At 35.6% G+C, this 27,398-nt stretch overlaps 1 protein-coding gene across 1 annotated transcript; it reads right to left on the minus strand.

The window, feature by feature from the left end:
• Positions 1 to 545: 545 nt before the first annotated feature.
• On the minus strand, positions 546 to 18,600 carry LOC126824757 (equilibrative nucleobase transporter 1). Its single transcript, XM_050554120.2, has 9 exons — positions 18,444 to 18,600; positions 14,206 to 17,103; positions 13,557 to 13,603; positions 12,840 to 13,009; positions 11,331 to 11,907; positions 8,416 to 8,535; positions 7,947 to 8,115; positions 6,485 to 6,608; positions 546 to 4,580 (listed from the first exon to the last, which is right to left on the minus strand). The coding sequence occupies exons 2-9, from the start codon at positions 14,700 to 14,702 to the stop codon at positions 4,482 to 4,484; spliced, it is 1,803 nt and encodes a 600-aa protein (XP_050410077.2). The 5' UTR covers positions 14,703 to 17,103; positions 18,444 to 18,600; the 3' UTR covers positions 546 to 4,481.
• Between the last annotated feature and the right edge of the window lie 8,798 nt (positions 18,601 to 27,398).

The raw sequence follows: 27,398 nt of genomic DNA on the forward strand, positions 1-27,398 counted from the left end.
ATATGTACACGGGACCTCGGTTTTTCGTCCCATCCAAACGACTAGACAGCCACCTTGTCAGGCCCTCCGTCCTGCATCAATGACAAGGGGAAACCACGCCGTAAAATCTGGATGAACTTTCTCAGCCAATGCAGGGCTCGAACACCCGACCTCCAGGCTAGCGAGTCAGCATCTTACCCACTTAGCCACATGATCCCCCTCAATATTTAGGAGAGCGATTTAGCTAATTTGCAGAGGTCTTTAATGATTCCTGTGAAGGAAAGTTGAGGTGCGTCAAGAGGAGCAGGAGCGTAAGCACACCTTAAATGTTGTACATGACAAGTAGTAAGGTTTGTCTGCCATGAGTTTTCTTCATGTCATCCGAGCAAGTGAATTATAGATTTAAAACTGCACCTTGGATTAGTCCAGAAATGACATAGTTTGTATTGTGCTGATTTTTATCTTCATTTCTGTAATTAACATTTTGGGTTTTTTTGGACACACACTACATCATTTTACATAAAGCACCATGGAAAAGAGCATATTAATAAAACTCTACACAAAATTTTTTCTTTATTATACAAAAGCTACATATATCAAAAATCCACAAAAAGAGCTTAAAATTTCAAATAAATATATTTGAAAAACACCATATTCTTATATAAAGACTTGTGTAATAAATTGTCATAAAAGTTTAAAATATTTAGGTTTTGTAAATATATAGAATTAGTTAAATAAATCATATATTTATGATATGAATACATTTGCTTTTATCATGCATGGTATGAACACATGTGCATTATTTTGATTCTATAAAACATGGATGGTACAAAACAAAGGTGTTTATTTCAAGCATGGAATATGAACACGTTTGTTTTTATCTCAAGCATGCAGGGGCTGATCCAGAGAATGGTGACCCCCGACTCCCTCCCCTGCTCAGCAACAAAAAGAATTGTAAAACAGCACTTTTATAAGAAAAGTGTCACAGTCGTGTGCTTTATCTTTTATCACCAGATGGTGGGATGGGATGGTAATTCAAAGCGGGAGATAATGATATAGACATATGTGATATCACAATTAATGCTTTGCATCAATGAAATTGAATCACAATACGAGCCTTTTAATTCAAAATTAAAATTGATGTCAAATGGGGTGTTGGATTTCTCTCTTTAAACATCTCAGTGTGTAGGCCTATGTATGCCTACGTAATTTGGGGACCACGATGCCATACATTATCAGCTGTCAAATTTCCTTAATAGGAAATCCCCTCCTGCAAAAATTCCTGGATCGGCCCCTGGCATTGTATGAAATGAAACAATTGTTTTTATCAAGCTTAGTACAAACACATTTGTTTTTATCAAGCTTAGTACAAACACATTTGTTTTTATCAAACTTAGTACAAACACATTTGTTTTTATCAAGCATGGTGTACAAACACATTTGTTTTAAACAAACATGGTATGAAAATATTTGTTTTTAACAAGCCTGGTATGAACACCAATAGACAGATACTGCAAAATAAGAAACCAATGCACATCTCTTCAGTGACAAAACAAAATAAAGAACACAGTTCAGTAGTTAGTCCATAAATCTGTTATATGGTTAAACTTTATACCTACTCAAAACAATAAAATAAACAACAGTGATTTATTAGTAGTAAGCTAATCAATGTTGATGGTCACACAACAATGATGCCACACGGCCATCATTTTTATAAAACTGCAGGTCAATTTGAATTATTATGTAGACCAGGAAATAGTAACTTTAGTTGTAGACAAAATATCAATCAGATAGACCTGCAATAAAAATATAAAATAAAAACCTTGAAATGGGCAAAAAAATAACAGGCACTGCAGGACATTGACAGATGGCTACTTTCCATGCTTGATTTTATGATACAATGATTTCTTGGTTGACAGTAATCCTATTATAAACTTATAGGGTCATCAAGGTTACACCATATTATAGAGATGTTAGCAATTTTATGTTGAAACAAAAATTCGACCTAGATGGGTACCAGAAAGATATGATCCCTGTCATGTCTAATTCCTGAACTAGCACTATGTAAATTATAAGGTACAATAGTGGCCCCTGTTAAAGACCGGGTAATGGATTCCTCTTCTTGATACAAACACATAAGATCTGATTGTGTCTTAAGATAGTGGGTTCAATTTGAATGAAAAAATATCTATGGTTAGTAGTGGAATCTATAAGTATCTTGTTGGTTTATTGTATATTCACATTAAATGGTGGCGTATATAATATGTAGATACAGGACAAATATAACACTCAATACATTACTAGAGCAATTTATGCAATTCATAAAGTCATTGAATAAAATATATGAAGCAACTGAAATAATCAATTCTCATCTGTTATATAATAGGGTAACACCTGAATTGAAGAACTTAAAAGATATGTTAGCGATCGTTTAACCCAAGTCTGGTGAACAAGCAACCAACTAATCCAATCCAGATACTGAATGAAACTGTAATTACTATGTTGAATATGGTAGGATTACATGATATGTTATCAAATTTGACAAAAGATCAATAAAGGTGTGCTAATTAATGCCATTGACTATCATTAACAAAACAATAACAGATATAAAACCATATTGTTATATTAAATTTCTCTCGTGATTCACCTAGTGGGCATGTACCAGTTAAAATGTACCTGTAATTAACTATACATCTTATTAAACAAACCTACATAAACAAGCCAACAGTGAGGCTGATGTCCCCCGCCGAAATCCCCAAATAAATAGATGACACATATTAATTAATCGCACATTTATTTTTTTCAAAGTATTGAGCAATCAAACTGATTATCAACTATACACTAAGTTTCATCACTCTCCATCAGATAGAATCAACGTTATCTTGTCCCAGAGCATCAGCCAATGAAATTGCTTAGCTTTAGCGGGAAATGTTAATCATTGAACTCAATCAAAACATTCACCTAATGAACATCTACATCAAGTTTAAACATTCTACCTCAATTAAAAGCAGAGTTATTGTGTTCCAAAAAATCGACCAATCCAATTGGTTATAGCTCTGCTTACCCTCAGCAGAAAATGTTTATTATTGAACTTAGTCAAGGTATTGATGTGATAAAACTTATAAACCATTTCAAAATCAAATTTTTAAACATAACAGAATTCTTATCTATCAGTATGTATACAAAAAATACACATAACAATTATTACTTGAAACCAGGAAAACAAATATGGTGGATATTAGCCGAGTTTTGTAAAATAATAATTATTATATTTCATTTTTAAAAACAATCTAACAGAAATACAATCTGAACCATGATGAACATTTTATAGATTACATACATCTATGTACAAACAAAGATGACAAAAAATACACAGATTGTCCTTTCTTGTTAAAAAAAAAATATGTCATTTAAAATATCAAATATACAGCGGCCATACTAAAGCTTTAATTTATTGAAATCTATTTGTAACTTAAAACTTGAATGGAAGCTAACCATAATAACAAATCGTGACTAAGTCTTAGCCAACCATAATAACAAATTGTGACTAGGTCTAAGCCAACCATAATAACAAATCGAACTAAGTCTGGTTATGATTTTAAGTTAACAATCAATTTTAAGAGATTTAAGCTTTCAAAAAAAAAAGACCCAGACCTATTCAGATTCTATAATTAAATATCTAAATCAGGGTTGACATCCTTTAAAATAATTTCTTAAAAGCAAAACTTTATAAAAGATAGGTTGCCAGGTAACATAAAGCCTGCAGAAGCTAATTAGGAGTCTGGAGCAGTTCATTGGGTTGTTGTATTGTGATTCTTTTATAGGCAGTAAAAAATCTGTAAATAGGCGAACAGCCTTCCCAGATTTCTCATAGCTACTAGTTTTGTTCTTATTCGAACTCTTCAGGCTTAAATGAGGATGTGCGGTGGCCCTCTATATATAGTGTCGGTGGGCACCGGAGCACATGTGATGTCACAGATGGACCGGTGTCGATCTTTGGCACCGGAGTCGATTATTCCGAAAAGTGTGCAAAGATATTCGGCTAAGAATTTGCCGTCATGATTATGCTTATTTGCATTGACTCCAGGCCCCTAACTCTTTTGATCTCTAAGTTTAAAGGCAACCAAAGCATTTACAGGACACTATAAATTGATTATGGGCAAAAAAATCCATTAAAATTAATTATTGGTGTAATCAGATGGTAATTGTCATGGCTGGAGCATCTCATAAGATTTTTCACAGTAATCATTGATCAAGAGTAATACATCTTAAAATAATTACTGGACAGAAGTGATGACAATTCCCAGAGAAAATGTGGGCAGATAACATAAGGAATACATAATGAAAACATAATGTGAATAATAGCAATTTATATTGTATTAAATCTGCATATGATGCATTCTGTGAGACATCTCAATCACACCAGCTCCATTTTTAAACACATCAAAGTGATTTGTTTGCAACTCTTGATTTCAAGAAGCTTATTGATTATTTCACATTCTTCAAAACTTATTTTTAGCTATTTTTTTACGTAGATAATACCAGATGTAAGCAGGATGTAGATAGGTACATAAAATCATCACACAAATCAGTACATTTACCTATAAATAAAATTTATATAATATACAAACTAGGTAATAAATTTGATATATACTATTCAAAAAAAGTAGGGGATATTTGATTTTTAAGTGTTATTAAAGTCACCTTATGAAACTGACGAAGAAACAAATGACAAAATGAAATGAAGTTCACATTCATCGATTTATTCCAAATGATCGTTAGACTAAGTAAGGCACAGACTGACCATTTTAAGGGTAAAATGATACCCAGGGTCAAACAGCAAAGTTACCACAGCATCACAACCAAGTCAGTAACGGGTAAATCCTCCTCTGTTTGCCAAACAAGCATTGATCCGACGTGGCATACTCCGAATGGGACGTCTAAGGTCATTTTGGTCCAGATTGTCCCATTCCTGTTGCAACGCAGCAGCAAGTTCTTGGACATTGGCAGGACGTTGTTGACGTTGACGTTGACGTAACCTCTGTCCAAGCATGTCCCAGACATGCTCGATGGGGGAGAGGTCGGGACTCAGTGCTGGCCAAGGTAATGTGGTGATGTTCTGTTGTTGGAGGTAACCTGTAACGATCCTGGCCCTGTGACATCTTGCGTTGTCATCCTGGAAGATGAAACGGCGGCCATGACGTCGTGCGAACGGCACAACATGGACTGCCAAGATGTTGTCCCGGTAGTACTGGCCTGTAACACGCCCTGCAACAACATGTAAAGCCGTTCTTCCAGCAACAGTGATGCCTCCCCAAACCATAACAGAACCACCCCCAAATCAATCATGTCTGATGACGTTAACGTCTTGGAAGCGCTCGTTTCGACGACGCCACACCCTCCTACGTCTGTCCAAAAAATCAACAGTGAACCTTGACTCATCTGAAAACATCACATTGCTCCAGCGTCGATTATCCCAGTGTTGACGATCCCTACACCAACGACATCTTGCCTGAATGTGATGATCTCTCAAACAAGGGATCACGCGAGGACGTCGGGCGCGAAGGTGACCCCTATGCAGTCGATTCCGAATCGTCTGGCCACTCACTCTCACACCAGTGTCTGTTTGAAGACGAGCGCTGATCTGATTTGCTGTGATGACACGATTTCTCAAGGCCAAGGTACGGATAAATCGATCCTGGGCTTGAGTTGTCGCCCTTGGTCGACCTGAGCGTGGTCTGTCCTGTACAGATTGTGTATCACGGTATCTGGACCATAGCCTGCTTATGACAGACTGAGAAACATTCATCGTCCGCGCCACAACCGCCTGTGTTGTGCCGATCTGTAGCATGCCAAGGGCACGTAACCTTTCATTTTGGGTAAGCCGACGCATATCAAAATTTGTTTTCTGGTCACTAAAACAATTAAACTGATGTTTCCACCCTGGAATTCAATGCCACAATGACTGTAACATTCAAAGTCAGAGTCGTGCAAATCTTGGGTTGGACCCCCATGATGATCCCAAGCATCACCTGCATTCCATGCGGTAGCTATTGGTGCGTTTGGGCGTCACATGTAACTGGAAATGTTTCTTCTGTTAGGTTCTATAGTGACTTTTTTCGTAGTCATTTGCATATTTTAGTATTATGCCCCCAAAATCAAATATCCCCTACTTTTTTTGAATAGTATATATATATATATATATACATGTATATATTAGGCAGTAAAATTAAGAATATATACTAATTACTAGAGTAAAATTTAAAACATATATACTAACTGGGCAGTAAAATTAAGAATAACAACCGACGTAAAAAGATAGCCCTACTCAGTGAGCCATCATCCATGTATACATTAAAAAAATATTGTAAATTTTCACATTTCACATTCTGAACTTCAATAGGGTTCTCCATTATTACCCAATAAAGAATTTCATCAATTTGAAAAAGAATTCATCAATATATAGTTCAAAAGAAAAGTGGAGAGAAAAAATAAATATACTCACCACAAGAGGGTCATTATCGAATGGACCTTGTATTAATAAAAACAATGGATACTGCAGCATTCCAAAAATCGCAGACACAGTCAAGCTTATTCCCATTAATTTACCAAAGTGTTCTGTTGGAAATCTGTAATATTCAAAAGAGGTGTGTAATACTATGGATTCTAAACAAACATTTCTGCCTACTTGTGATTATACTTGGTATCCCTAGTGGTCTCATCCCGTTATACTCCACTATACCCTGGATTCATCCATTAAGTATTCACGCATTTAAATTATCTGCCCTTGATCGTAGCTTGATTCAACGAATCAATCAAAAAACAGTTTACAAACCAGTCTTAGCTTCACTGTTTACATTCACAACAATATGGCGGCTAATTGTTTGCTTGATTTTGCGAAAATTTGCAAGACATTTAATATAAAAGTGACATACACACAAAAAGATGTCCCAAAACATCTTTTTGATGGGAAAGATGTTTTTATGTCAGTCAAAACAGGCAGTGGCAAGTCGTTATATTACCAAGCGTATCCTTGGTCGATAAAAATAGCACAATGATCAAGGGCAGATAATTTGAATACATGTCTGCCTTATGGATGAACCCAGGGGTTAGTGGAGTGGAACGGAATGAGACCACTGGGGATACCAAGGATGACTTGTGATTGAGTACCTCAGCTTTGTTTGGCCATTCAAACAACTAGACTGACAAGGACAAAAACATGTTGGAAAATTCACAGAAACTTTCTCGGCCAATACAGGGATATCTTGGTTAGTAAGTCAGTGCAATACTCACTTAACAAAACGTCTGGAGAAGAGCGATTATTTAAGAGCTTATAAAAGACTGTTTTGCTGTAGTCACATAATTGATATGTGTATATTTTGAATGTTGTAATCATATATGGTAACTAAAAGGGATTAAATTGTGTGCTGCAATTGCAGTAGAACACTGATTTAAGAGAGTTTTTGTTGTGTTTTACTGTGGTTGATAGTAAAGTCTTTCTTGAGGATAGTTTTATCATTGTAGTGAATGGGGTTTGCATTGGACCATTTCCACAAAGTACGCCGTGACACGATTGCATGAAGACAGCAGAAATTTAATAAGACACAATAAGAAACGATTCTATTTCCGGGACTGTAGGATTTAGCTCATCACAGTTATCCATTATGGTTTGTTCCAAAACACAATGTAAACTAAAATAAATAAAAAAACTGTTTTGACAATTATTTATTTGTTGAAATCTTTCTGGGAAAAATCAAACCATCAAAATGGAAATTGTTAATCACGAGCAACATTTAGGGCCTTGGTTTTCTCATGCAAGTTGCTATGTTCAGCATGATTAGTTATCTGTGCCACTGTGGTACATAGAGGATAGAGTTTGAAAATGAAAAATTCTCAAGTGATCTATTTAGCCAGACTGTTATTTACTTCTATTATTTGTCTTGTCCTATTAACAAATAAAAACTTACGCATTTGCTATAAAAGCATTATTTGGTCCATATAGAAAAGATCGATGAAATGTATGTAGAAGACAGGTTACATATTGAACTTGTAAAACAGGTATTGTCATGCCAATAGATAACAACATGGCAACTGTACAGTTCATCAGAAACGAGGCAATTGAGGCATGGATTCGTTCTGAAAAATAACAGAAAAGCCAAACGATTAAATAGAAATATAATTACTCTACATGGGAGTCAAATAAGCAAGTTTTGGTCTGATAATGCAGCCGTATAAATCATCAAAAAGGTATTAACTTGCATTTAAAATCAGTTCGGACAATGGTCAGCTTTTTGTTTATTTGACATGACTGACACATGTATAGGCTTTACTGTCAAACATGTATTTTCAAAATTGATCTTTAAATATCATTATTTTGTATTTATATAATATGAGACTATTAGTTTTTGTGAAAATTAAAAAAATATATACAATCACCATATTTTCTAATGTTGTTATAATTTTGTTTGATCTTTCTATCCATGATACAACCACTAAATGCTGCTGTAAAAATGCCAATGAACTGTGTTGATGACAGAAATGATGTATAATGACTCACTGAAAATATACAAGTCAAGACAGACAATTCTAAAATTAATTTTATTACTGAATTGGACTTCGACATACCTACATGTAGGTAGGATAGTTTACGATGATTGCAACTTACACCTAGATTGTCGTATGGTAATTAAAACTGTGCTGATGGCATTGATGTTGGAATTAAAGCTGATAATTGCTCAGAAGAAGAACTGTTTGACAGAATCAACTACTGGTAATCAGACTGTATTAGGCTCATTAATACAGACAGACAATAATATGTGTAAAATGATCAATCAATCAATGTTTTCAGTGAGCTAAAAAAAATCTATGTGCAGATGGCATTAATGTTAGGGTAGATATTGTTTACACAAGTTGATACCTGTTCATTAGAAATAAGGTTACTGCCATAGAAATATATAAATTTCTACGGTTACTGCATTAAAAAATATGAAAAAACAAATTGCCGCAGGCTAATTAAAGAAGCATGGATTGTGCTGACCTTGGAATTTAATATTTTCTCGAGATATTGATATGTAAATTTGAAGTTTTATCAATCCATTCACTATGTTTCGAAAATCCACCAATCAGATAAGAGTAGACCCACCAAAATACGGATGTAAGTTTAACTGTGTTTCAAAGAACTCAGTAATCTGAGTGTAGTCAGCTGATTTATCATGGCTTGATATACAAACTTATATCAATCAACCATTCCTATTAATCTTCAAAGATGGTGACAGAAATGGCCTACTCTTTGGTTTTAATTTTCTTGATATTAAGCCAAACACAGACGATGGAACATTTTAGTCGAACATCCATTAAAATATCGTTACGATCAATTCGTCTGCATCGAAGTCAAACATTTTCTTCAACACAGCACCAATCAGCGATCACATGAATTTATGTGGCGTTAGCAATGACGTATATGTTAATATATATACGTCATTGGGCTGTAGTATTTTGTTTGAGCTAAAACATTCATTCGTCAGTGGGACCATGTTCATTTTACGTGGCGCAAGACTTATTGTTTGACCTAATACATTCGCTCGTCTGTGGGACCATGTTCGTCGCCTGTGGACAAGAAGAACAAAAATATTTGTTTGGTGCTTTTGTTTGTTGACATAAATGTTTCATCGTTTGCTCTAGGCTTAAATAAAATAGTATCCAACATGTACAGTTTTTTTTTCTTCTCAAATTTGAAATCACTCTTGCCTCAACTACAACAGCATTTTAACATTTTTTTGGGACTGTGTTAAAGTACTATTTCAAAAATAACCCGAGGTTGCTAGGAAGTTATGGTCTGAAATGCACGAATATCAAAATGAACTGAGATATTTGGGATAAAAAGATATATATTAAGTTTAATCAAAACCGGATAAAAATTGTGACTTTTAGAGGGTCCTCAACCTTGGTATTACATACTTTTAAACTATTTGCATATAAAGAGTGGCAGTTTGGGTTAGATTTTTACGAAATTCGAACTCAACCTTCATTGATGTGCAACGGTGATATATTTAAACGTTTTTTGAAATTGAATAAAAATTGTGACTTTTAGTGGGTTCACAAGCTTAAAATGCGATTTTTCGAAAAGTCAGGGGTCATAATCCAGGAAGTTAAGTTGATATGCATGATTATCAACAGGAACCAAGACCTTTGTGATATAAACACAAATTTAAAGTTTCATCAAAATCGGATTAAAATTGTGGCCTCTAGAGGGTCCACAACCTTGATATACCATATATTTACCCTTTTTGAGTACAAGGGGTGGCCATTTTGTCCAGTATTTTTGGTCCGATTTTCACAAAATTCGAACTCAACCATCAACAGGGTGTTACGGTGAAATATTAAAACGTTTTTTTAAATCGGATAAAAAATGTGACCTCTAAAGGGACCACAAGCTAAAATTGCGATTTTTCGTACAATCAAGTGTCATAATATCGAAAGGAACCAACATGTATTTTAAGTTTCATCAAAATCGTATCAAAATTGTGAACTCTAGAGGGTCCACAACCTTGATATACGATATTTTTACACTATTTGTGTACAAGGGGCAGCCATTTTGTCCGGCAGTTTTGGTCCAATTTTCACGAAATTCGACATTCCGGTGTAATGGTGATATAGTCGAACTTTTTTTTAAATCAGATAATAACTGTGAACTCTTGAGGGACCAAAAGCTAAAAAAAGCGATTTTTCATGCAATCAGGAGTCATAATTCAGGAAGTTACAATATGATATGTGCAAATATTGAAAGGAACCAAAATCTCTGGGTTATAAACATGCATTTCAAGTTTCATCAAAATCAGATGAACATTGTGATCTCTAGAGTGTCCACAAGCTAAAAACGTGATTTTTTATACAATCAGGGGCCATAAACCATAAAGTTTCAATCCGATACAGGCCAACATCGAAGGGAACCAAGATCTTTTAGAGATAAAGCTATATTTCAAGTTTTGTCAAAATTGGATAAAAATTGTGACGGACAACACTATACGTCGACCTGAAAATGTGGGCTTATAAAAACATGATACTGTACTAAGCATATGTGCATTAAAGTGGTGGGAACTACTATCGGTATTTATTTGTCTAAATATCTTGTTGACATCATAAAATGTCTGACTGAAAAATTCTCAAAAGATTCTATTACTCTTACAAAAAGTACATGCAATGATGGTATATAACTTGTTAAATTAGAGTTAACTCCAATGCACTGTACAGTGTTGAAAACATGAATTGTTCACAGATAATTTGGAAGATTAAAGGGAGATAATCAGGTTTACAGAACCTGGCTGCTCATTATCCATTTACAAAAGTCTTACCAACAGATTTATCGCCACAGGCTAATCTTGTCATCCACGGATTAAATACACCAATAAACATCCAATTACGTAATCTTTGAAAACACATCCACATAAGATCCCACAAAAACAGGGGAGACAATAACATCTTACTGAACTTTGGCACCATGACATAATCAGGATTTCTTTTCTCGTCTTCTTTTGGTTTGCAATCGCTCTCATTGATATTTTCCTCGACTAAATTACATTTTTCTCCATTTAATTCTATTAATTCTTTTCCATCGAATTTAACTATATCACTCTCAATTACAATTTGCTGCGATAAAGTTTCTTCGTGTACCATGACGCTTCCAAATTCATCCATGGTCAATTCTTTGTTCAAGGGTCTAGAAATACCTTCATTTTCCAATGTTACTGACTTTTCTCGTACAAGAAGTCTATAAATGAATGGTTTGTATTTGTATTTAGTTGGGTGTGGCCATGGTAGTCTATATCTAGGTAGTAGACAAAAGGTACCAAACGTGACCACGAGACAGTATACAACTAACATACAAATAAAACATGTATTCGGACTTATTCCACTGTTCTCATACGCCAACTGAAATCAAATAATACAAATTAAGTGATTAGAAATAAGGGAAAATAATCAACAGTCCAATGAACACCGGCATATATATTTTGTGTGATATGATGAACAATGGTATACCTCAACTTTTTATTCCATCCGAGTGACTAGACACAATGGTATACCTCAACTTTTTATTCCATCCGAATGACTAGACACTTTCTTTACCAGGCCCTTTGTCCTGCACCACTAACATGGGTAACCTAGGCTGAAAGATCCTGAGGAACAACCAGATTAAACCCGGGACACAGCCGGTTAGTGAGACAGAGCCATACTTTACGTGCCACCATGGCTCACAGTTATAAGACAGGTGGAACTAGGTCTTCAGAAATTCGGAGGCAAGAATTAGGTATGGCAATAACTGCCCAACTGATGTTTGAAAATAAATTCTGCATAATTATGCGGGGAATCAGTAAGAAGTTTATTTATACTCAAGACAACACAGGAAGGAATAATCTAGTTTAATCTGAAGATTTAAAATTTTAATGTTATATTCACCATATCAAATGACAATGATATGAACCATTTGATTAAAATACAGACTTATATTTCATTTCATTTTTTTTATTATATACTTTCGATGGCTCCACTACATGAAGATCAGACCAGTTGTAGTGGGAGATTGCTTCAGGGATCATACAAGCGGTTTTTGATCCTATGGCGTCTGACATTTGATTAACTAATCAGAATTGATATTTGAAGTGGGTATTTGGAAATACCGCTTTTGCTTTGTCTTCACAGTGACTGCACGCCGAGAACTCGTCACAACAGACCATTTCATTGGCTAATCCCTTACATCAACAAGAACGCAGGTTACATAACAACTCGTCCAGATCCTAGTGTGTTTTAGTCAAATTATGATATGATCAAAGTAAACATATTTTAAATCTATTGTTGAAACTTACCTTGAAGAAAAGTAAAATGGTAGAACTAACATCATATGAGCCACAGAAAATAGCTATTAACATAGAACGATATCCAGGTATTAGATTTGCTACCTGTATATTGGTAAATAGAACCATATAACCACCAAATGTTATTAATATAAAACCTGGGTATAACAGTACTCCACTTTCTACAATACAAATATCTTATGATTAGTAACGACTTCCAATTGACTTGGTGGCTTAATGTCCTACCTTTCTGCTTCATCTGGGCTAATGAAGGCAGGGATAAGCCCATGCAGTTTGCTATGAGAAGAATTTTACCCAGACAGCGGCGATACAGATTACTCCTTTTTTTTTAATTCTTTTAGGTGCACGTGCTTGTATACACTGGGCCTCATTTTTTGCCCCAACTAAGCACTGTTTCTTGCCAAGCCCTACATCCTGAACTACTGACAAGGAGGAAACCATGCCACAAAATCCAGAAGAACCTTCTAAGTCTTAACTGGAATTGAACCTGGGATCAAATCCTAGACCTCCAGATTAGAGAGCTAGCGCCCTACCCACTGAGCCACCATAATCTGAATTTTCAGATACCATTTTTAAACTGGCTTAATTTGGATCAGAGCGTATTTGACAAAAAATTCCAATTTTTCCAATATTTACAATATCATAAAACACATAATAATTTAGACCATAAATAAAAAGAAACACTATGACTTATAAAGATATTCCTACCTGGTGTGACCACAATTAAACATAATAAACCTGGTATAAAACATAACCTGTAATAAAAAATGTTTATAATTTATATAGACTCGACTGTTTCATATTTCAATAGTTATAGACTGATTAGCTTTTTATTTCTTGAGGAGTTGGGTGCCCGAAGGGTTAATGCATGCACGTTGCATGATAAGGTCTGTCATTGAGTCAAGTGGTGTGGTTTTGATTCCCTGCTTGTACATGGGTTTTTTCCCAGTTCTCTGGGTCCTCTGTTTTCCTCCCATTCCTAAAGACCACTACACGGCAAGTAAATTATTGAACAATATGTTAGTCAAACCAGGCTAATGAAGATGATTCCTTATTGTTAGCTCTGCAAAACAATTTAAAGGTCCACTCCACATCCAGCTTCACTTGGTGTGGAAGAACCACCAACATTTCAACAAAAAGAAATGTGTTTGAAATATGTCATTCATTAGTTTAAACAAACGAATAATAAATATGATTTAAATTTAGCCGATATTGATTACCACATAAAAAGTTGTAGAGTATCTTTATCCTACCCTCTCACTTTGAGCCAAAGAGCTTGCTTTATGTTGAGTTGGACAGACAGTAGAGAATTTGACTGATCCAGTCCTAGGCTGAGAAGAAGAAAAAGTAAACTTACATGGAGAGTATCCGACAGACTCTTGTACCACATTTATCATAAAAACATCCACTAAGAAAACATAGTGCCCCAGTAATAAACGTAGATAAAGTAAATATCAGATTAAATTGTTCATCTTGTTCTCGACAATTTGATCTCAACTCAATGGCTGCCAATTTGTAGCGATCTTCACATGACAAATCGCCCTTCCTCACAGAATCATTCGTATATATTCCAACAGTGAGAACTTCGTTATTCGATGAATTAATATTACCCTTTAACAAATATTTTGTATCACTTAAATATTTTGAACTGTTTAGGAAAGTTTCATTAAACATTGACCCATTGTTTTTCTGTGATTGGTTCAGTGCTGGACACAAATGACTGAAGTAGCCTTGATCTTTGTAGATATAGACAATGTTATGCCAGCCAAAGATTATTCCAGCAAATGTCATTATTTCAAAACTTGCCCAAATTACTGCCAATAAGGAAATACAATTTACACCTTTCACTGCCATGGTCAATTTTCTTCTTGTTCAGATATTGATAAAGTACTTTATTCACATTTATAGTGCTGAATCTGTATCCATTTGTGTAACACACTCATATTCAACATCCCCTTCCACTAACAAAGATATCCCAGACAAATTTCCTGAGACAGCACTGATACTTAAAGCTACAAAGTTTAATCTCTATAATGCTCAATTTAAAACTCTGCCAACTGGTTAATTTTTTAGTGTGTTTTGTTTATCTCAAATAAGCAAGAGATTGTTTTCAAAGAATGTGACAGCGTTTAGCATTATCTCAAATTTAAGTCAATATCTAGTGTTTTTTTACAAATAAAAAACCATCAATTTAACTGTATTTATTGTGTTTGATGGTTGAATTGTCTAAAAAAAACCTAATTTTATGGCATGTTAATTGACTGACAAAAGTAAGTCCTGTTTTGAACACACTATATATATATAAATCAAGGTTCCAAGATGTTGACAAAATAACTCCTTAAGATAAGTGGATGAATCTCAGCAACTAAGTTATACAGAGTTGTGGTAATCAGACAGTTATAAATCCTAAGAAATAATACAGAAAAACAATATCTACACAAGAACACTTGACAATTTATATATAGTATATAAATTGTAATATTTCATCAGGTAGACAATCTTTATCAACTAATAGTTGTACTTCCTTGTAAAAAGGTGCAAATAATTGAATAATATTGCCGACAGTGATAATGAGGTCGGTTTTATTTATCAAATTTATTATCTGTTATTACTTTCCAGACATTGTTTACAAGATTTTTTTATATTTGAAGGAATGCATTGACGTCTATAATAATAAAAATTACTTTTCATAGACGATTTTGTCCCAAGTTTAAAATGACTTAAAGTGCATTAAATATCTATATTTAAAAAAAAAATCATATTTGCTTACAATTAAGAAACCAATCATGCTTAAAATTTTGAAAATAGATAAATCCAAAAACTCTCCCTCAATTATAAATTTGATAAAAGATGTCTATTATAGCACTCAAGTACCTTTAAACAAAAGATAAATTTAGATATAAAAAACAATGCTCTTACTTACAAAACAATATTCATTTCTTTTTTGTTATACACAAACACCTTTAGACTATATTTACAATTAAATATATAAACAATACTGTTAACTTTCAACAAATTTTGAAGTCAGATAAGAATTTTGATAGATATAGGTAATATACATCTTACATTAGATAAATGACTTGGACTGTTTACGATATGAACAGATTTAAAAAGCTATGATCCATATTAGGCTTAGATATAAATAAAAAAATATAGATACAATCAACTGATTTTTGTTATATAAACTTGGGTAATTCAATTCAATATAAGTGTATTATGCTTACTATGTATTGAACAATGGAGTGGCTATTCACACATGCTTCACTTGAGATTTTAGCATTAATTCACATGATTATTTTTGCATTTGAATATAAGAACACTATAGCCAAAAGAATATTGGGTGCCAAAGCATGTGATAGCTGAAGAAAATACCTCCACCAATCAACAAAGCTGATACATGTTTTGATGAGCTAATGCTATTGCTAACTCATCCATTATCTAGACTGACGCAAATGTAACAGAACTAAAATCTGTGTAACTTGCTTAAAAATTCTTAAAATCTCAATCGCACGCACTCAATATCTGGGGTCGGTGAATGGGCTGCTTTAGCTTCTGATACGATATTTTGGACTATCCGTTTCTCCAATCACAAGATTCAACAGAGGTGCTTAACACCTTTTCTAAACCACCAGCTTTTTTGATTCAATGTATAAGCTATCATTTGGTTGTTTACTGTAATTGAACTTATTGTTTAGTTACAAACTCAAAGTCAGATTTATGTGTTCAAGGCACAGAGTTACTGTTTAATACGGATAAAATACGGATAGTTTCTATTGGTAAATACAGTCTTGATGATTTTAACATACGATTTACCCTCACTGGCATTTGAACAGTCACTTAGATACAAGATTCTTGTAGCACTAAACTAGAAATTTTAACACAAAATCACTATTCATACATAACCTAGATACAAGATGCTAGTATAGCTCTAACCTAGATGAATTTTTAACACAAAATCACAATACCTGGGTTGCTCGAAACGTAAAACTTGAGTCTAGGTACAATATTTCCAACTGGATACTTCACCCGGATATAATGGTTATTAAATTTCTGTGTAATTGACAGCTCCTTGAAAGATTGCTATATGTATATATATCCCCTACAGTTTGGTTTAATGAGATACGGTTTTCTTATGTCCGTGATATCCTGTTACAAAATTGTTGTACCATGAAAATTTCATTCAATCATTGAATGTCGTGTAACTAGTAGTACTGCCGCAGGTCGAATATACAGTTTATCTGTACAGCCAGTAAAACTGGAAAAGAGAGTAATGTAATGATAGAGAATAGTTGAAATAACCTATGATCTTGTTTATGCATTCTTTGTATATAGAACTATAGAATATACATACAAACTATGGGTTATTATAAATACATGTGTATACAAACCAGAGATTAAAGAGATGATGTGATAGGAGATCAAATAATCTCTTCTGTCAATGATATTTTTCTATGTCAATATGTAAATATATCACCATAATGTTAAGATGGGGATGAACTGTCTGAAATAGTGTCTTCTTTTGAAGTAATAGAGGAAATTTACTGAACATCATGTTTATAAGGTGTTTTCGAGGGGATGACAATGGTGAACTGGTGTGCCCCCAAATCTTTGGGCATGGCATTCACAGAAATTCAAAGCAATCTTTACACTTCTCTATTTATTCAATCCACACCTATCAATATTAAGATGTCAAATTCAAAGAATCTTGAGAATGCTTCATCTTGAGCTTGTTTCAGTAGGATACATGTATCTTTGATTATATCAGTGTAAATTCGGGGTCTGGTGATATGCAGGCAAAAACAGAGAAATTCGGGTAGCTAAATAAATGAGTTATGTACAACTATGGGTGTAAATTCCATTTTAGACATAGGTATAGCCATTTATAGCAAAAATTTACTTCTTTTACCAATGTACGTAAGTAATAATAATTTGTTGAGATACAAGCTATAAGTACAATTAGTGGAAGAAATTATGTCTTTCTCTAAGCAAATAAAGCATTTAAGTTCACATTTTGCAAAAAGCCCATTTCTGTTTCAAGGGATAATTTCTGTGTATTCCTTTTTCTGTCAGTTTGAGTTGAAAATCACCAACTCTACGTGTAACTTTCAATGAACAAAATATTTTTCAGGAAGCGCTGTCATAGAAAACCCTGGTTATACATACATGTAGTCCATTAAATATGGGTACCATAAAATTATGTTTAAACTGAATACAGATATGTACGTCTTTTAATGTTTTTTGTCATATGAGACTGAGAGTAGTTGTGTGCATGAATTACATTTCATTATTACAATCTTCGGACATAGAATATATTGTGATGTTTTTACTTCCACTGAGCAGTCATTTCTTATCATATATTGTATTGCATTTATCTTAAAGCAAGGCAGACGGATATCACATTTTGACCCAGTATTCGACTTGGCTCTATTTCACAATTAAGAGTTATTTATGAATAAATACCGTAATGAAAATATGCCCCCGGCCATTATTATGACATGCTTGGTTATACAATTCAAAACACCGCTTATACGTTGTAATGTCGCGTATACAGTGCATACACACTGATTTTGTGTTGATGTGATAATATTCTCTTACCGTAACTAAATTGCCATTATGAGAGTAGTATACCCGCTCCGACTTATGCAGTGTAATGCAGTAGGTAGTTTTAGTGCCTACAACTGATTTGTCAAAATATTTGTTCATTCCATCTTCTAAACATGTTAACAAAGACAATTAGACGTTTCCTTGTTGATTACGGTGTCAGTCAAGCGAAAAATTATTCTTAAATGAAATGGAGTTACCTCCCATACACTATTCGGTTACTTCTCTACCCAAGTAATATTGAAGTGGCATCGGCTTAAGCAATCTGAACGCATACAGATCCTATTTCGTTTCGTTTTTTATTGCTCAAATTTCACGGAGACTGAAGTAGTGGCCCGTTTCCACCTAGGGCGATATTACAGAAGAAAGGACGAAAGAGGAATTCACAGCCCCCATCTCAATAGCAGTGTTCTGTTTGATGAAGTGTAGCCAGTAAAATGCACTGTTTAGTTGAGCTTTGCGCGAGATGTGCACGGAATTCTGGGAATTACCGATTGCGCGGTTAAAAATTTAAAAAAATTGAAATACTAATATAGTTTATGTCAGTAACAGTCAGTGGTCCCTTACCTTTTTTTTTACCATGCCCCATTTCAACATCGCAAATCATTTTGTGCCCCCTTAAATTTGATATGAAAACAAATTGAGTTTTGTAATATTGCGCCCCACGTTGGGAATCTCTGGTTTATGTCATTCTGTCAATGTTCAACTAATACTAATTCAACTAAAAATGCGATAGTAGAGTTCCAAATATATGCACCGGAATGAAATGGAATGGGGTTTAACGTCCAACATTTTTCTACCAACAGGGCCAACTGAAGACAGGCATACACAAAACAGGGAATTTTGCCCGGAGAACAGTGTTTCCGTCCACTCTTCGTCGAATGCCAACTTGCAATTGGTTCTTTTCCGAGCTATCCAATGTGTACACGGGTCCCCGTTTTTGTACCATCCAAATGGCTAGACACTGTTCCTTGTTAAATAGACTCCCAGTTTTGCACCACTGACAAGCCAAAACCTGGATTGAATCCAATATCTCCAGGGGGATCAGACCTGAATTAATTCCCGAAAAATATCCCGTTTACAGACGGTGTCTTTGTTCGTCAGCGAGAGCCGAAATCTCGGAGCTTACCGTGTAGAAGCCTCCCCAAGAAAATGTGGAAAACTTGATGTCCGAAAACGCGTTTTCCCGCTTTTCAAGACAGTGAATACAGTAACTTAGGTGGCTGAGCTGAATTCCAAACAACTAATCAACCGTTTAGTATGGGGAGCGCTATACCGGAGAAAATTTAACTGCCGCAGATGCGTTTTTCTTCAACGTTGTCCAATGGTTTTGCAACCGAAATCTCATTCCATAACGACCTGAATTCCAATCATCGAATCAAACTGTTGTAGCTGCATTCACAAATAATAAGCAATGCCCGGAAAATGCCGCACGCATTTAAATGAAATGATGATAGCTCACAGACTTGGAAAACAACATATAATTTTATTCTTAACATGTACTCCAGCGTGTAACTATGACATTAAACTTAAAAACTTATCTCCCTTTCTTCAAGAATTATTTCAAAATTGGTACTCATTAGGGGTGCTCGATTGTCAGTCCAGAACGTAACGAATTGGCGGAATTGCAATTGTGTGACGAATATTGTAACCTTTATAAAAGTACACCGTTAGCTGTCAAAAGCTTACTAAGTAATTTATCCGACTGGACGCTGATAGCACCGCCCCCCCCCCCCGCCCGCAACCACCCTCTATGAATATCGCTCCTACAGGCCTAGACTTAGATATTATATTATTTGTTATTTCCGCTCCGAACGAGACAGCTTGTAATTTACATTATAATATAGAAAGGGGTTATTAAGTAGTTTAACCGACTGGAAACAATATATAAAGACATATATTACACGGTAAGATACTCGCTGCTAATTTACGTTGGTGATCCAAAAAAACTAGGGGTTCTCTTCAGTGCCATAAAACCTATAACAGATTGGTTTAAAACAATTGTCACGAATTCATACTATGTATTTATAAAAGAGTTTTCAGTATTTTGAGAAACATGCAAAACGCGCGAAATGTGTTTAGTTGGTGAAGAGGAAGTGATAATTTTTTTTCAGATCTTATTCCTGGCTAAAAATGATGATCGACACTAACTGTTGTCACATAATATATTATATTAGATAAAAAAAAACAAAAAAAAAACAAGTATTACATGTAGTTGCTTTATGTGAGAATAAATATGTTTTAAGTAAAAAAAAAATGAATGCTTTAAATTTGTGTATCTCAAAATGTTCACAGTGAACCAAATACAACCTTTAGACAGTTTGTTCTGTATTGCAGAGCGTTCAACCCAACGAAAGTTATGGGAAAAGCTGGAGTCGGGCAAAGAGAGAAGTTCTAAATAACATTTAATACAATGAAAGAATATTTGGTGGTCTACCTCAAAATGAAAGTCTAAAAAAGAGTAATTTCCCTTTTACCATCTATCTTATAATACTTTTTTGCCACACTGATCAGAAGTAAATTTTCGCTAGGCCGCTACAATCACTGATAAGGATGACATCGATGCGACTTAATGAGCCAGAAATATTAAACATGCATTATACAAGAGCTAAATCTGCCTAGTGCAGGTCTTTCTTTAGGCCTGAAATGTTTTCTAAAGTATTAATTAGACATTAATTAAACTGATCCAGGCCTTAATCAACTCTCGATGGCATCAGATTTCTCCGATATTAAATAGATTAGAATGGTTCAGCGATACTTTGATTTAATCAAATATGGAGGACTGAGACTTAGCCTCGATCAACCAGTACGGTGGTTTAAATTATTGCACACGTCTGTCAAACCTTCAAAGGCTAATATCTTCGCTTGCAATAGAGTAATTTGAATGAAATTTTCAAATTATTCATTTTACATCATCTACTTTCGAACTATTATAGCAAGAATAGATAGTTCTTTATCTAAATCTTACATAATGTATCTTTAACTTTTTTCCTGCGACAAATTAAATTCTAAAACATTTTTTTTTATGTATTGGAAAAATAAATAAAGGCGTTTGACGTATTTGTAGTTAAAAATTATTTCCTATTTAGTGTAAATGGTTATTAAAATGACTAAAAGGCAGCATTCCGCCCGAAGCAGTAACGTCTTATGTAAACAATGCACGCGCCATTCAGCCCATGATTGACCCCGCGTGCTGTGACGGCACGTGTTAAGGCAGTCACAAGCCCTACATGGATGAATTCCTCTTACTCGGATGAAGGCTAATTATCATTGTCATGGCGGATCCATGCAGCATTTCGTAAAAGGGTGGTGGTGAGAGGGTATTTACGATCGAAGCGAGCATCTGTGGGAAAGAGCCCCATCCACCCACCCGCGTGTTTCTGTTTTATTTCTAATTTGTTTGCGGTATATATACTGAGCGCCATGAAAAACGCATCACTTTTTTTCCCAAATATTTTATTACTAGGTGGTTTTGTATGTATAATATTATGCAATACTATGAACTATTGTTTCACACAATGCTCCCAAACGCAAAAAAATATCGGCCCGTGTGCACACAAAAAAATTGCACGAGATGCACATGAAAAACCCAATATTCACGTGCAGCATTGTGTGTGAGCCTTTTAAAAGCATGTTTTCAACTTAATGTGCAGTACATGGACTGTGAAACGTCAATCTGTCGTAATATGTTGTTGGACGTGTGAAGGAATCGAGCTAGAGATGCCGAGACTTACTGAAAATCAACGGAATGAAGCCATGGGAATGTCCAGGGCTGGCATGTCTACACGTGCTATTGCCAGACACTTCAATTGTCATCAGTCCACTATTGTAAGGTTGGTAGGGGGGTTGGATGGCTGAATGGGTAGCGTGCGCGCGCTGTATCATAAAGTCTGTCATTGAATCGACTGGAGTAGTTTCGAATCCCCGGTTGTACGTGACAAGGAGTAGGGTCGCCTGTCCAACCTCGTGGGTTTTCTCCGGGTCCTCCGGTTTCCTCCCACTGCTAAAGACCCCTATGCGCAAGCGAATTATTGAAATAAAATTAAACCATATGTTAGTCCCGAAATGACCTAGTTTGTGTCGAGTGGACGTTTAACCCCATTTCTCTCTCTCTCTGTAAGGTTGGTGGAACGTGTTCGAGTTACTGGATCAACACGTGACCGTCAACGTCCTGGTCCACAACGCGTTACAACCGAGGCTCAAGACCGCTACATCCGGGTCACTCATCTACGTGGCAGATTCCGCCCAGCGACTCGAACAGGTGCAGCAGTGGTCGGAAGACAAGGACCAGTAAGTGCCAACACCGTAAGACGTCGTCTAAGAGAAGTACGACTCCGTGCACGACGACTTTATCTTGGAGCTGTCCTCAGGGATCATCACCGTCAGCGGCGTTTGATATGGGCTCAAGGACACCAGGCATGGAGAAGAGTAGACTGGCAAAGTGTGCTCTTCAGTGATGAGAGTCGCTTTCATCTTTATCACGCTGATGGCCGTCAACGTGTGTGGAGACGTCTTGGGGAACGTCTTGCAGACTGCTGTGTCTTCGAAACGAATCGATAGGGTGGGGAAGTGTAATGGTGTAGGGAGGCTTCACATTTCATCACTGGACCGCCCTACACATTTGCAGGGGTCGCGTTAATGCTGTAGCCTACCGTGATGATGTCTTGCAACCAATTGTTGTTCCGATGTTTCGAGCGCACCCACAACTTCAGCACTTCCAACAGGATCATGCACGTCCGCATACCGCCCGTTTTAGTATGGACTACCTGGCTGCTAACAACATCAATATCTTGGACTGGCCAGCCATGTCTCCGGACATGTCTGGGATGAGATTGGACGCCGTCTGTATCGTAGAACACAGATGCACACCATTGCTGCTTTAGAAGCTGCTCTTGTCCAAGAATGGAACAATTTGCCCCAGGTCTTCTTTCAAACATTGATAAATTCCATGCGACGTCGCTGCACAGCGTGCGTAAGAGCCCGTGGAGGACACACGCGCTACTGACATCTATGTCGTACTTTTGGTTTTGACCCCTCTGACTTTGTACCGTTGATTACACATTAAACATCCATAAGTGTACAAATGTATTGTTATTGATGTGTTCCCATTTGAATATTGTTCACAATAAGAAGCAAAATAAATAAGATATGTTTACAGGATCATTTTGTTATACGAAGAATTAAGTGATGCGTTTTCCATGGCGCTCAGTATATCTAACTACAAGCCCGGCTGGAGGACCTACAAAATTCATACATATTTCACAAATTGCATAAAAGGCAGGGGTTATAGCTCTACAATGTACCAAAGTCAAACTCATCCAATAACTTTTGATCCCTAACACATAGTTTAAGTTTCATTTTCATCTCATGAATTGGGCAAAAATTGTCGCCTCCGGAAGGATCACAAATTTCATTCATATTTCAAATTTTGCGTAAAAGGTAGGGGGTCAATGCGCTCCAAAATTGAACTCCTCCAAGAACTGGTGATACTCGTTTTAATTTTCATCTAAATAGGAACAAAGTTTTGACCTCTAGATGGTCCACAACCTGAGTATTACATGCTTTTATACTATTTTCGTAAAGGGGAGCGGCCATTTGACCGAATGTTTCGGTCGGATTTTCACTAAATTCGGACTCAAACATAATTATTATGTAACAGTGAGATATCTGAAAGGTTTTGAAAACAATATAAACTGGTGAACCTTCGAGGATCAACAAGCTGAAAACATGATATTTCGTACAGTCTGAGGACGTCATAATCCAGAAAGTTATGGTCCAATACGCACCAATATCGAAATTTGCACTAACCTTAATTAAGAGTAACGGTGATATATTTGAAAGTTTTTTACACGGATCCACAAGATAAAAAAAGAATATATATAGGAAGTTACGGTCCTATATGCGCCAATATCGAAAGAAATGGAGATCTTTCGGTTATAAACATGCATTGTCAGTTTGATCAGGTTGGCCCCCAAAAACCCCAGAACCTTAGTCTCGTGTTTTATCCTACACATATTTGTAAAGTTTAGTAACGCAGGAAACCTCCATTGACTGTGTTTGCATGATAAGGGATTTAGAAAAAGAAATAAAATTACACTTCATTGCTGAGTAATTTTATTAGCCGGAAATCGCTCAGAAAGCTTTTCTGGCGATCAAGACCCCAAGGAGCTTCCGGGTCCTAGGCGGCCCCTCGATTCTCGCCTAAAATCCTAGGATGGTATCCCCCCCCCTATTAAGAATTGCTTCCACCGGCCCGGTATTAGTTCGGAAATTTGATGTGAACTACATGTATATCATACTATATTTGTTAATGTGTTCACAATAAAGAATTGCATTGTGGCATCTAACCTCACAACGAATTCGTTCTTTTATTTTGAAAATAACAAATCATACTACAAACCGCTACTATTAACCATATTTACAACTGTAATATGTATCCATGGCAGATCGTATTGTATTTTCTTGATACATGTTTGTGCACCCATTAAGTATACATTCGGATCAGTCCAACATCCCGCATAAAGGTAATTACGAGTTTCCGAATTAAAAAGTATACCTCCAAGCATCTTACTGATCTTATCTTCTACCGCAAACTGTTACCCAGTCTAATTGCTGGTTCTAATCGCCGCTCGCGTTCTTTCCGCCTTCCCCTCTTCTCTTATTTGGGACAGTTAGTTTGTAACCGGAATCAGCTATTCATGTTCTCAACTTGACGAAACTCACTGGAAGCCACGGGGTTGTTCTTCGTCGTATTCAAACTTGTTAGCCTTAAAGGAGCTAAATCACTATTCTTTGGCCGCAACGCATATAATATGAATGTATATAAACTGATTTACATTTAATCGTTTCTGTTAACTGTAATTTCTAATCAGTTACGATCGGCGTCAGGTTATTCCAGTCTACACCGATAGTATTCTCCTACATGGAATATTTTAGAATCGTTTATCATTTTGATTTTGTCTTAAATATTGGATATCAAAAGCCCAACTTTTCGTGGTAAGATAACAACACCAATGTTGATTTAAATTGACCAATAAGTCGTGTTTGCAATGTCGAAGACTGGATGATATTGAGTTAAAAACTTCTGCTTCTGCGATTTAATGGCCACCATCAACTTGTTGATTTTTATGCTCCTTTAAAGTGTGCTGCTTAAAATATGTCCTCTAATGTTATTTGGCTTAGAGTGAAGCAATATGACTGAAATTTTCAGCATATTCCCTTTACGTTATCTAGTTTTTAGCTATTATAGTGAGAACTGTCCGCTCTTTATGTAATCTTCCATAATGTATCTTTAATTTCATCCTGTTGTGTTCCTTTATTTGTAAAAAAGTCCTCGAAACGTGAATGGGCCCATCTTTAATGCCGGAAAGGAAATAATAATAATATGTGGCTTTAGTAGGTTATACGAACACTAGACAGAACGGACTCCGGTATTTCATTATATTGTGTATAACAATATAAATCAATAGGTCTGGATAATGGAGTATAACGAGTAGTAATCATCAAGTCGTTATTATACAGAATAATGCATATAATAAAGAAAAACTAAATGACAGAAAATTACTCGTTTTTCCTCTGTAAAACCAGTCATTTAGACCTAGGTCAGTTCGATGACCAGAATTTAGACGCTACCAAGCTCTGCTAACGAGCTCATTTTATCCTAATATCATCTTGAACATTTGATAACGAGGCTAATCACTCCCGCCACAATTTGATGACAGAAATTAAGGGTTGTTGCACGTGAAGGCAATAATAGTTATTACGTTCTGCTAGTAGAGCAACGCAATGAAGAACCACTTTTTAGATACAATTGATCAAAACTTTCTTCAATCCATTGAGAATCTATCAAAAAAATTTTTCTTTCGTCCTGTTCTTCATTATAACAGATCATTTTATACACTTATTGGCATACTGGGAAGGTTCCGATTTCTCCAGATATGGTTTGTGTCAAATATTTTATAACGAATATACATTTTGTGGGTTTGTCTATATCAAATTCAATAAGGTTTCGTATAAACGCTAAACCATATCTACTAAGGTATGATGTTATTTCATTGGTGGTATGTACATGTTTCTACACAACAAATGTTAGTTTTAGAAAGACGCATAGTTTTATGTGTAAAATAACGTAGCGCCATACTGTGCCTTATGAGGGAAATGTTACTCTGACAATGGTGCTACGGCCTGCTCTTATCGGGTTCTATTATTAACTGCATGCCAGTTTTGGAAACCACGCTGAAAATCCCGACCACACGCATAATTATTAAAAAAAATACTTAGTCGCACACAAATTTCATCCCTAGCATTCTTACCGGGTATGAAGATTCCTCACAACCTACATGAACCCACTTGATCTGACCCAAAATATTCTTTGCTCTTTTTTTTATTTTTTCAGTGAGATTCGATAGTCTGCTTGAACATATGCTTAACCTATCACTTCCGGTACAAGGAGACAAAATTGAGGTCTATCATTCGAGAAAAGTTATTTATGCCACTGCACGTGAGGTTACATCATATGTACAGATATGTTTCTGACAAAAATGAGCCCAAGGGAAGTAATTGTTTAGACAACAAACTTGGAAGGCTGATGTTATTGGTATTTTAACACGATAAAGAACAAAATACCACTGCCAGCTTTCATGTTCCAGTTTCGTACTTTGTGACTGATAATTCTAATGACGCACTTCCGGTTTACCATTGACGAATTTTAAGTTAATATCTACAAGTTCTGTGTGCGGGAAAGACGTGAAAATTCTCTTGATTTTGGCGAGAAATCAATTTATCATTTTATGTACTCATCCCACGCCGGGTAAATATTCTCCTATTTCACACCAGCGAGTTAGACAGCTACCCATGCAAGAGTTTCAGATAAAAATCACTGATAAAAAAAATACAAGACATCCATGCGAGAGTTTATTAACTGTCGATTTTTTTGGATGTGGAAAAAAT

Source organism: Patella vulgata, chromosome 6, assembly GCF_932274485.2.
Source record: "Patella vulgata chromosome 6, xgPatVulg1.2, whole genome shotgun sequence".
Taxonomy (NCBI): Eukaryota; Metazoa; Mollusca; class Gastropoda; family Patellidae; genus Patella; species Patella vulgata.

What these genes read in the sequence shown, in the direction of transcription:
- LOC126824757 (XM_050554120.2), bottom strand. Translation starts at nt 14,702, where the DNA reads ATGGCAGTGAAAGGTGTAAATTGTATTTCCTTATTGGCAGTAATTTGG. An exon ending in CTGTGGCGATAAATCTGTTG is followed by an intron (nt 8,536 to 11,330) that starts GTAAGACTTTTG and finishes GTATATTTTCAG; the next exon opens with TGAGTCATTATACATCATTT. An exon ending in TCGATAATGACCCTCTTGTG is followed by an intron (nt 4,581 to 6,484) that starts GTGAGTATATTT and finishes TTTTATTTATAG; the next exon opens with GTAAATGTACTGATTTGTGT.